The sequence below is a fragment of the Euwallacea similis genome, chromosome 17 (genome assembly GCF_039881205.1).
Source record: "Euwallacea similis isolate ESF13 chromosome 17, ESF131.1, whole genome shotgun sequence".
Lineage (NCBI taxonomy): Eukaryota > Metazoa > Arthropoda > Insecta > Coleoptera > Curculionidae > Euwallacea > Euwallacea similis.
In genome coordinates this window covers 650,171-661,921 of record NC_089625.1, presented here as the reverse complement: position 1 = coordinate 661,921, position 11,751 = coordinate 650,171, and the positions used below count along the sequence as shown (strand labels likewise).

Here is an 11,751-nt window from a genome sequence, read left to right as displayed (position 1 = left end):
ACAGGTACAAAGATAACGGCACAAATATATCAAATATAATTATGATCATGTACATATAAAAACTTAAAAACAATAAATATTACCCTTAAACAATCACTATATAGTCAACAAATTAATCCAACAAACTTTCATATACATTAGCGCACAATGTTTGTAACTTCTCGTTTGTAATCAGGTGTTGCATCAAATTGTGAGGCAAGGACTGCTTAGACAACAGCCCGTTTAAGATAGGTAGTATTTTAGCTAAAGGTTTTTTGTTCATAAAAGGATTTTGGAATTGGTCTGGTTCTCCATTCGGGGTTACCTCCGTTAAGTTTGGTGTGCTTTGGTTGAAAAATTCGGAAAGTTGATCTCCAAGAAGTACGAAGCCTGTATTAATGTTATGAATTATTAGGAATTTCACTTCTTCGCTTTCTAGTAAGTCTGCCGTGTCTCTAAGCTGAAATATTTGAATTATAATTATTTTTTATTTTTAATTGAACAGTTAATGGGGTTAAAAGATAAAAATGTAGTCCTCTTTTCGCAAAAAGGAGTTAAGTACTCAATGAGACCATTCTCACTTTCTTAAGTTGCTTCTTTATTTCTCTTTTCTTTGAAATTGGATAAATAAAGATTTCCATAACTTGGCCAGTGTGAGAGACGAATCGTCATGTTCTACACATGTAACTCGCGTTTCGCGTACGTATATTATGCTATTAAACCAATCTCTTGTAAGACACATTTGATTGAGAAGAAATACTTTTTTTCAGAAATCACTCATCCTTATTCAATTTTAGTTTTGTAGTAGAAATAGTAACATTTTCATGCGTTGTTTTTGATGAGATAATTTTGTATCACACCACCAAAAATTTATGTTTGAAAACAATACATTTTTGGTGGCTGTGGATTACAAGCTTACCATATTATTATAAACGCCATCTCCAGAGAGCAGATCATCTGAGAAGATATAGTTCTTTAACTCATTTACTGGATTACCATCACTTGCGCCCAAACTACTTTGTAATGACCAAAATATTGCCTCTAAATCACTTATTTTCATTTGTTTCTTAAAGTCCACATTTTCTAATAGCTTTACAACCTAAAATGGATTTCTTTTGGTTAAATCTTTAATATTTGATTAATCTTCTAACTGAAAAGTCAAAAGAAGTATGATATTCCCAAATTAAAATTTTTAAATTTCCAAATTTTCTACAAAAATATAAATTTTTCATATGCATTAAAATATCAATTAATAAAAGTTTGATTTTATTTGATAACAGTTTGCATGCATCTTAATAGAAAAAATATAAATGTACTGTTTATTTAATGCTGATATATTAGTTTGATTTCTATACATGTGAACACTGCAATTTCAGTTTAAGTGTTTGCGAACATTAAGCGTCCATGGCAATTAAAAGAAAAAAATGTTTTAATTAAACACTCTTAGTAACATTATGAGTGTTGGTTAGGTTTGGTATAACTCAAGAATTGAATTAATGAAAAGAAGTCAGTTGTTTAAAATGGCCTACAACAATTTTATTTCTCACTCTATTAATTCAACAATTACTTCTCTCTTTTGTAGACTCAATTTCCAGGTTAAATCAAACCAAACTAATACTTGTAATATTTTTGAGGGATCGTTAAGCAACACAACTTCTTATGACTTTTCCATTTAAAACAATGACAGAAAATATGCTTAGTCGTTATTCCCTTACCTCTTCTTCAATCAATTTGGCCAATTTACAAACACCAGAATTAAGAAAACTTTCACATAGTGATAGGTATTTTTCCTGAATGTCTGCAGGCACACTTGTTGGATCTTTATATAAATAGCCCCCAACAATATTTAGTTGCAATTTTAAAGTTATCACTAATATCACTAGGGAGTATATAATACAGCCTGCTTTGGTAAACAATTCATTCTAAAAAAAGAGTGTTAATCTAAAGAAAAACCTAAGACATGGATTTGCTACATTTATATGAATATAATAGTAAGGGTATAAAAATACAAATTGAAATGACAGTTCCATTCTTGATAGTTCAATCATTTGAAGAAATGGTAGTAGTTGTAGCAACTAAATACTTTCTTACCTTCAGCAAAATCCACAATTCTAACTTATTCCCAGGATTTGATTTTAATTTATTAATTGTTTCATCGGTGTTAATAGTTTGGTACAGTTTTTCAAGCAGAGATGTGGATAAATTGATTACTGTCTGGTTGCAGGTTCGATTTATGCTTTCAAAATGGCTTTGTTTGCGGTTCCTTTCAATAAGTTCTATTGCTTCTTTTTCATGCCATTGTCGCAATCTATGTTGTGCATACCTTGTGAAGAATATTGAACCTGTCAAAAGAAGTAGTAATGTATTTAATTGATAATTACTGTAAATCCATTTTTATAATTTTGAAAATAAATTTTTAAAAAATCAAAATTCATGAACATGACTATGTGTCTTCATTGATTGATTTTACTGGTTAACGTCACTATACTACAGGTTTGCTTAAAACCCTAATATTAAAAACCTAAAACTGAATTAGCTTCAATGATAGTCTAAAGGGGCCTCAGAGATAACTGCATATCCAGGGATTTACATAAATGGTCGAATTTTAGATTCATGAAAATTTATCTTTAAGTACTAAAGTAAATGGCAAATTTGAATTCAGTGTGGAGTTTATAAATTCAGCTGAACATGGTTTAGACGTCCTGTAATAAAGGAAAATAAGCTTCGAAATTATATTAAAAGACAGATATATAGATGCAGAACTACGTCATATTACTACTGGATCACTCTGTATTGTGGAAAAAATTAAGGCAAATGTTTGAAAATTTACAGAGAAGCTTATGGGGCAACAAGTCATTTAGTTGTTGGATGAAATGTTCCTGCTTTACTTCCACTTACCCGCTACTATAATGCCGCCAATTACAAACTTATTCCTGTTCCTGGACAAAAATCCTTTGATTTTTGAAAACACAGACATTTTTTAAAATTCGGGTCTATATGGGCGTTCAAGCAATTTACTAGACCCTGCTCATTGAATTGCCACAATTATTGATTTAGCATAAATTAACCTTTTACCTGAACAAATTAATTGTAGAGCTTAACTAACATGAACATTGTTAATCTGACAATGTTGTTCGGGTCTCATCCAATAAGAATCCAGGAAAAAATCTTACAATTGTTTAATCAGCTGATAAAGTGACAAATGATAATTTGACAAATCAAATTCGGCGCGTAGTTTTGATTATTGCACGCAAATTATTTCATCTAAGGCAAATCCTATAACCTCTTTTATGTGTTAAGATAAACCATTGCCCAGTATCTAATAAATGATTAGAAAATTAATTGCTAATTTAAGGCGTGTGACTTAGTTGTCGTTGTTACCGTTCCCATTGTTCGTAATGCTGGCGAAATTTCCCGCCGCGTCGGAACTGCAAGACAGATTCCTCTGTCCTGGAGATCGTATAATGAAATTAATTTCATGCCCGCGGAAGTATCTTCAATTTGCTTTTCGTTTACCACGTGAAAATTTTTAAAATTGGAAGAAAACGGGATACTAGCGAAATTTTTAATTTCTACGATACAATTTAATAAAACGCACAGATGAAAAAGTCCTTGACGTTATGGTGAACGGGTCAAAAATGGATTGTAAACCAGAGTTAATGCTTTCAGGCAAAAAAGCCTTAAAGAGTATACAAAGGGCTCAAGCGAACATAGGTTAATTGTGAACATAACCGAAGATGGACAAATTAGAAAATATATGATTAAAACATATCGATTATATATATATATATCGATACTATCATCGATTATATATGTCGATATTATATATAAATATATAAAAAAATATGTCGATTAATGGAATACCGAATAGGATAACTATAAACAAAGCAGTGATTTGTTCTTTACATCACAAGAAAAATATAATTTGAAATTGTCGATATAATCGTTAATGTAATTAAATTAAATTTAAAATCGAAATTAAATTATTTTTGAAGTATTTTCAAAGACGTCGTTATGTTTAAGTACAATAAGAAATTCACTACGACTCACTATTATGTTGAATATACGACAGGTGTAATATATGCTCCTTATATTGTTTTTGATCGATTCAAATGAATTTGTCACCACTATTTGTGATATTTTTATTATGGAATTTGCGATTAAATATATTTCATTTTGTAAAGTTATAGAATATAAGTAAATCGTTTCGATATGTATTTTCTATATTTCGCAATAAAAATTTAATACAGTTATAATGATATATTCTTAACGTATATTGATATTACGTGTGTCGCCCCATCCCTAGTAACATAACCTGAAATTTAATAATTTTTTGAGGTTGAGGAATCGCGAACGCCGATTTTCCAATATTCAATATTTTCGATATTTATATAATATATAAGCAGCTTATTTTCTTCATCTGATTAAGATACGTAAGTCTAATTACTGTCGTCAGACTCCCAGCTTCAAACCATCAAGGGTAAGTTTTCATAAATATTTCACTCCTCTGTAGGTTTGTGTCTCAATACGCTATGTACCTGCCATCTTTTAGTATCAAATTATCTGTATATGTAAATATGTGTTGTTAACATTAAAATCAAGTTACTTACTATAGAAGCTTGATTTTTTAAATTCTACTTGAAAAAGTAGATTGATTTAAAAGTTAACAGCATACTAATGATTTAGCTCTTAGGAGGGGTTTTTCAACAGTCAGTTAGGTAACAACCACTGCCAGGTTTATATAGTCTCCCTTAATTAGAGATAATATTATACATAGCATATTATAATCTGAACATCTTGCTTCAGGATGCAAGGGGTGTACGCCATAAGCATCTCCCAACTGTGTTGATTTAACTAGATTGAACTTTCATTTTTTATTACTAGATTTTACTAAATTTTATAAAATTACAAAGAACAGTCTTAAATTAGACATGAACGAAATATTAAATACAAAAAGACACATTTTGAATCATAAAATCGTTAGTAACTTTTTGTTTGACAGTTATTTCCATGACAACTATAAACTGATGATGGTCAAATTGTGAATGATTAGATTGTGAGGTAAATAGTGAGCCATATACAGTTAGGTGCAGAACTGAGTCAATACTTATAAAATTCGTATTAATGGTGGCATAAACAAAATATCTAACAAGTATTCAAAGGAAGGCTTTTATTTTCAAAAAGTACATTAACATTAACATTAAAACCATACAAAACATTTGCCGAAAATAAATGGGGTACATCAAATAATCCTAAATAACATTGGTTCAGTTTTGCACCGTCAAATTCCAGCCATGAACAAAAACGATACGATCGAGAAACTAGTCGACAAACAAGTAGAAACTCGCCATAAAATGCAGTGTGCAGCTAATATAGACGAGTACGAACCATTTAATCGCATATCCTCCGTTAATAAACATCATAATTCAAAATCTTTAAACAATGAAGCCGATTTCAAAGTTTCAAAGAAAATTAATTGAAAAATCACTGATTGATGGAAGATCCACACGGGAAATCGCATTTCAATTAAATATAAGTCAATCCACAGTACAAAGGGTAAAAAATAAGTGCAAAATTTCCTTAAAAATAAATAAAGGTGGCCAACCAAAAAAGATGTCTGTGCAAGATACTAGAAGAGTAATTAGATATTTGGGCAGTGGTGAAGCCTCTTCGGCCTCCAAAGCAGCCGTGTTGCTGCGAGGGGATACTGGGAAATCGGTGAGCAAATGGACAGTCCAACGAGCTTTACATCAATCCAAACTTGTTGCTGTGGAGAAGAAGAAGAAACCCCTACTTTCTAAGAAGAATATTAGGGCACGACTAGATTTTGTAAAAAGATATGAGGCATGGACCGAGAAGGATTGGATGAAGGTTATTTGGTCTGATGAAACTAAAGTTAACAGATATGCAACAGATGGTCGACATTGGAGCTGGAAACGAGAGGGAGAATCCATGAAACTAAAAGATTTCATTCTGACGGTGAAACATGGGGGAGGAAATATTAAAGCTTGGGGCTGTATGTCGGGATATGGGGTTAGCCCATTGAAGAGAATAGATGGGATAATGAACCAGCACATCTATAAAGCCATTTTAAATGATCACCTAATAGATACTGTTAATAATATGCCTTATCCCACTAGCAAAGTAATTTTCCAACAAGACAACGACCCCAAGCATACCGCAAAATCTGTGAAGGAATGGTTGGGTACCCAAAAATTTCAGGTTTTGCAGTGGCCGGCACAAAGTCCCGACCTAAATCCCATTGAGAATCTATGGGCTTACGTGAAATATCATCTGGTCGACGACTACGATTCGCCACCATCTTCACTTAAAGTTTTATGGGAGAGAATAGAAGAAGTATGGGACCAAATTCCACCTGATTTCTGTGAAACACTAACAAAAAGCATGCCAAGACGTCTACTAGCTGTTAAAAAAGCTAAAGGTCTCTGGACCAAATATTAGTGTCAATGTCGACCAAAGTGTTCAATGTTAATATTAGTGGAGCAAAACTGAACCAATGTTATTTAGGATTATTTGATGTACCCCATTTATTTTCGGCAAATGTTTTGTATGGTTTTAATGTTAATGTTAATGTACTTTTTGAAAATAAAAGCCTTCCTTTGAATACTTGTTAGATATTTTGTTTATGCCACCATTAATACGAATTTTATAAGTATTGACTCAGTTCTGCACCTAACTGTATATATGTATTCAATTGTTTTGTGTCTGTCACAGTATCCTCTACTTTAACACGTGGTGGACCACTTAGTGAAAAGGGTGTATGTATTGAATCATTATGTACTTTGTTGGTGGCTTGAAGAGTAATAAGGATTGTGTTATTAAATCTGCTTGGCCCCAACTGTTTAACTTCTTTACCACCTGTCTAATATTCATCACTTGGGCTCATAGTGATTCACTTGATTCAAAGGAGAAAAAGAATCCATATTAAACCATTTCATGATTCACCAGTGGTTTATTACTGAGAAACCTGGTGTGCCAGTATTTAATTTAGTAATTAATAATTAATAATTAAAATTAAAAGAATTTGATTAATGAAATGTTGAATTATGTTTGAATTTAATTCACCTATCAGAATTATCAAATTTCCTATGTAAAAAAATTAGTAAAGAAAAGACAGAAATGAATGTTAAGGAAGTAAAAGTTGCAGAATGGAAATTTCCTAGCAAATCTGTTTTGAAGTTATTTCATTATGTATATCCATTATTGGAATAAAAAAATAAAAAAGTAAAGAGTTACATATGTATATTTTGTAAAACAATTCTCATCAAAATTGTTGTATATTTAAGAGCTAGACCTATAGAAAAACCCCTAGAGGGTCTAAGTGATTTTAATGGAATAGTTGATAATCTTTCCAACCCAGGAAATGAACTGGTAATAAGACCCCATATACAGTATGGTTCTCCAGTAATTGCAGCAAATCTAAACAATTTTAAAATTTTACTCAATATGAAAGTCGATGTTAAACATGTAACTAAAAAACATATGGTTACCCGTTAGAAGCCGCATATCTGATATAGGTTCAAATTTTAATAAATCTTATTTCAACAAATAATAACAAATATATATTTGTTTACTTAATCCCAGACGCGCAATTGCATTTGCTACGCTAAGTAGGTTTCATTTTATTAAACGCACGTTACCATAACGGATTACAAATAGTCCTCTAAAATATATTTCAGAAAAATGGAAGGATTAGATCAATCGGACGAGAAGCGAAAGCGTATGTCCTGCGGGGTATACAGCGACTGTCCAGAAGACCTTACAATGGCACTTCAAAAAGCCCTGGATAATTGCTTCCATTTCATTGTGACCCAACTAACACACCCAAGTTTTATTAAAGATTTTGAGGGTCCCGATGCTCAACATGTTATCGGACGAAACGACAGACTGTTAAAAGCAAACGAATGGGGTAGGCTGATTGTAGGTAAGTCGTTTCTGAAGAGCATGCTTCTCCAGACACAATACCAATATTGATTTTAGGAGAATTAAGTACCAATTTAGATGTGGACAGTGACGTAAACGAAATTAAGCAGATTAGTAAAGAAATTCTAGAAAAAGAACTTGGTTTTGCCTCTCACTTAGGGCTGCCAGCTATCCTAATAGATCTTATTAAACCTAAAAATATCCAGTTGGCTCGAATCATAAATGATAAATTAATTTCCGGGTTCGCATACTCAATTTGGGTTCAAGTAGGCCGTCTTTTATAAGAAAAAACTAGTGTTTAAATAATAAATAAACAAACATTTTAGATTCCTTTAGTTCATATATCACGAGACAATCCAATGGGGGAAATCGAACATGATACATGGGATTGGTGGAATGAATTTCGCACTTATTGCGATTACGATAAAAGGGTCGGACTTGTTCTTGAAATTCCCGATGTTAAACATCTGCCATCTGCTGAAGAACTTGATCGATGGGTATTAATTACGTGAAAAGTTTTTCTTATGATGACGATTCCTTTGGAAATTAGGTTGGTGAACCTGTAAAAGCTCTCGTGTTAAAGGCCTCTTATTTCCTAATAAATCAGTACGGAAAACCCGTTTTACCGAAGGTGCATCAGGAAATTATTAAAAGATTTATGACAATCGATGTGCAGTACATTATCCACTTGGACGTGGAAGGAGATCCCAGTCTCTATGTCAAGTATATGAATTTTCTAGGAAAAAAGCTCTACGTTTGTGATGCTACTGCAGAATTTGTGCAAGGGTTAGTTGACGTTTAATCAATAACATATTTTGGGTATTTTGTTTTATTGATAAAACTATGTATGTATTTTATTTACAAATGTCATCTTTACCATCACTAATATTATTATGTATTTATGGCATGTTATTAGTAAACTGTAGTCAGGGATATTGACTTAATTCAAATTGTGTGGTCAGATAGAAGTGTCGGTTCATGAGATAACTAGAAAATGACACCAGAACGCGTCGATTGAACAGTTTTTGGTGGTAATATTTCTGAAGATACCAAAAAAAGTCAAGCTTTTAAGAACACAGAGATCATGCCTTGTGAGCATTGAAATATCAGAAGCATGTCTTGGATAAATTCATCTATTAATTCGTTATCTTAAGGGTCTTAGAATTATTATGGTCAGAAAAGCTAGTTCAGGTAGTAATGACTCTCTGACTAACTAGTGTTTCGTTAATTTCAAGTTAAATCTGTTTGAAACCCACGTTTAAAAACAGTTGCCAATTTTCCTAGGGAATGAATAGAGATGACATGTTTGACAAGACAATATACCCAAAAAGGAAATTAGCAATAAAATTGGTAGATATTTAGAATCTTTTAAGGAAATATTTTTGTTTATATCATATGTTTTAGGTGTGAAGATTACTTACAAAACCCCCTGCAACCGCTTACTGAACATTTGGAAAGCACAGTTTATGAGGTAGAGGCAACAATAGATATACATTTATTTCCATTCAAGGCCTTTTAATTTAGGTATTTGAAAAAGACCAGGTGAAGTACGACATGTATCGGAAAGCCTTTTATGAAGTCTTAGAACAATGGTCAGAAAACCGAGTTCCAGTAGTAATGGTAGTGGGAGCTGGTAGGGGGCCTTTAGTTCAAGCGGTTTTGAATGTGTCAAATATCTTATCAAAGGAAGTGAGTGCAAATCCTTATCTTTCGTAAAATTATCTATATGTAACATCTTTCAATTAACCTAGGTCAAAGTGTATGCCGTAGAGAAAAACCCATACGCCATGAACACTTTGGTTCATCGTAATAAATATGAGTGGAATTCTGAAGTGACTTTAGTTAAAGAAGATATGAGAAGTTGGCAAGCACCGCAGCTTGCTGATATCATGATTTCAGAACTTTTGGGTGATTTTTTAAGTATATACGAGGGTGGTCTAAAAAGTTTCAGACCTAATAAAAATAGAAAAAATGTTTTCTTTTATTCATTTATTTTTTCATGTTGAGATCGGAGACTTCTCAGACCACCTGGGTATATGTATTTTTTGTAATTGGCTAAAGTGTGAGGTTGCAGGGTCTTTTGGTGATAACGAACTGTCTCCAGAATGTCTGGATGGCGCTCAACGTTTTTTGAGACCAGAGACGGGAATCTCAATTCCTCATCAATACACGTCGTTTATAACACCCGTACAATCTCTTAAAATTTTTAATGAAATAAAAAATAATCGGTTGCCAGATAAAACATTAAGACAGTGTTATGAAACACCATACATAGTATGTATATGGAAAAAATTTGTATTTAAAAGTTTTAAATTGTTTGTTTTTGTTTGTAGGTGCATTTGGCCAATTATTATCAACTGGGACCAACAGAAGAGTTGTTTGTTTTTAATCATCCTAATTTTCCGAAAAATGGTCAAAAGATAAATAATACACGACATAAATCCATTCGTTTTCCCCCGATATCCAAAGCAGCGGTGCTGACTGGATTGGCAGGTTTTTTTGAAACAAAACTTTATGGAAACATTACGTTGTCTACGAATCCTAAAACGCACACACCAGATATGGTAAGTTTTATTTTATGCGTTGTGTTAATATTATTCAATCCTCAAGTGACCAAATCTAATTGTTTTAACAAATTTAGAATTCATGTTCTTCTGGGTTGTAATAATCGTTTCATAATATTTTAGGTGTCATGGTTCCCAATAATTTTTCCACTCGCATCGCCCATTCACTTGAAAGCAGGCGATGTTGTGCGAGTGTCTTTTTGGCGTGAAGAATCTGTGGACAAAGTATGGTATGAATGGTGCTTAGAGTCACCATGTAAAACACCAATAATGAACCCGAATGGCCGGTCGTATAGTATTAAAAAACATTGACTTCCAGGAAAGTTTTGAATTTATAAGCGCTATAATTCTTTTTTTATAATTGAAATAAATGTTTTTTGTACAACAAATATTTTTATTTATTTCCCTTTTAGTTACTTTACACAATCCACGCGTACCTTTATGTGTGTCCATAGAATGGGGTAGGTGCTACCTTACCTAATCAAATTTTTATATTGAAATTTAAAAAATTCCGAAACTGCTTGATTACATCCATAGTGAAATAAGGAAGTGTTTGTCTTGTTTACGACCTCATTAACTTCAATTTGTGTTATTTTATATTTCGAAAAAGCAATAAATTAAAATAGGTACAGCCTTGGTCAAAAGTATTTGCCACTTATGTTAAAACTCAATAATTTTAAATTATTTTATATTCCAGATAAAAGGAAAATACCAGTTGATCAAAATAGGAATATTTATTAAAATAAAACATTAAACATTAATATTTAGTAGAAAAACCTTGAACTTTAATAACAGCGACGATTCTTTCGGGTAAATTTGAGACTAAACGTCGGCATTCTTGTGGAGTAATATTATGCCACTCCCGAATCAAAACATTTTTTAGTGATTCCTTTGATGTAATAGAGTGTTCTCTAATTTTGCGCTTCAGTATCGCCCAAAGATGTTCAATGGGGTTGAGGTCCGGCGACTGAGGAGGCCAATCTATGACCTCCATCCCATTATCCGAGAACCACTTCATTGTCGTTCGCGTTTTGTGACGTGGCGCGTTGTCTTGCTGAAAACGAACGTCATCCATGTTGGTGTCACCAAACATTTTATTGAAAGACGGTTCTAGTGCCGTTTCCAGTACTTGAATATATTTTTTTGAATCCATTCGGCCCTCACACGCAACGATTTCGCCCACCCCGTATGCCGACATACTACCACATACCATTATACTTCCTCCTCCGTGTTTTATGGTTGATACGATACATTCTGGCTTGTA

The 11,751-nt window shown here is 32.6% G+C and overlaps 2 protein-coding genes across 2 annotated transcripts; one reads left to right on the top strand and one right to left on the bottom strand.

The window, feature by feature from the left end:
• Positions 1-8: 8 nt before the first annotated feature.
• Positions 9-3,116, bottom strand: Pex3 (peroxin 3). The gene is made up of 5 exons (XM_066398391.1): positions 2,878-3,116; positions 2,071-2,321; positions 1,695-1,901; positions 899-1,078; positions 9-439 (listed from the first exon to the last, which is right to left on the bottom strand). The coding sequence occupies exons 1-5, from the start codon at positions 2,954-2,956 to the stop codon at positions 113-115; spliced, it is 1,044 nt and encodes a 347-aa protein (XP_066254488.1). The 5' UTR covers positions 2,957-3,116; the 3' UTR covers positions 9-112.
• Positions 3,117-4,305: 1,189 nt separating this feature from the next.
• Positions 4,306-10,859, top strand: csul (protein arginine N-methyltransferase 5). Its single transcript, XM_066398193.1, has 11 exons — positions 4,306-4,459; positions 7,680-7,924; positions 7,981-8,189; positions 8,250-8,420; positions 8,474-8,709; positions 9,328-9,394; positions 9,448-9,612; positions 9,675-9,831; positions 9,998-10,197; positions 10,257-10,487; positions 10,611-10,859. Exons 2-11 carry the CDS (start codon positions 7,684-7,686, stop codon positions 10,797-10,799), a joined length of 1,866 nt encoding a protein of 621 aa, XP_066254290.1. The 5' UTR covers positions 4,306-4,459; positions 7,680-7,683; the 3' UTR covers positions 10,800-10,859.
• The last annotated feature ends 892 nt before the right edge of the window (positions 10,860-11,751 follow it).

Excerpts from the sequence above, each read along its gene's own strand:
- csul (XM_066398193.1), top strand. The coding sequence starts at position 7,684 with ATGGAAGGATTAGATCAATCGGACGAGAAGCGAAAGCGTATGTCCTGC. Across the intron at positions 8,421-8,473 it reads CTGAAGAACTTGATCGATGG|GTTGGTGAACCTGTAAAAGC; the intron begins GTATTAATTACG and ends TTTGGAAATTAG. Across the intron at positions 9,395-9,447 it reads TGGAAAGCACAGTTTATGAG|GTATTTGAAAAAGACCAGGT; the intron begins GTAGAGGCAACA and ends CTTTTAATTTAG.
- Pex3 (XM_066398391.1), bottom strand. The coding sequence starts at position 2,956 with ATGTCTGTGTTTTCAAAAATCAAAGGATTTTTGTCCAGGAACAGGAAT. Across the intron at positions 2,322-2,877 it reads TGGCGGCATTATAGTAGCGG|GTTCAATATTCTTCACAAGG; the intron begins GTAAGTGGAAGT and ends TTCTTTTGACAG. Across the intron at positions 1,902-2,070 it reads AATTGTGGATTTTGCTGAAG|AATGAATTGTTTACCAAAGC; the intron begins GTAAGAAAGTAT and ends CTCTTTTTTTAG.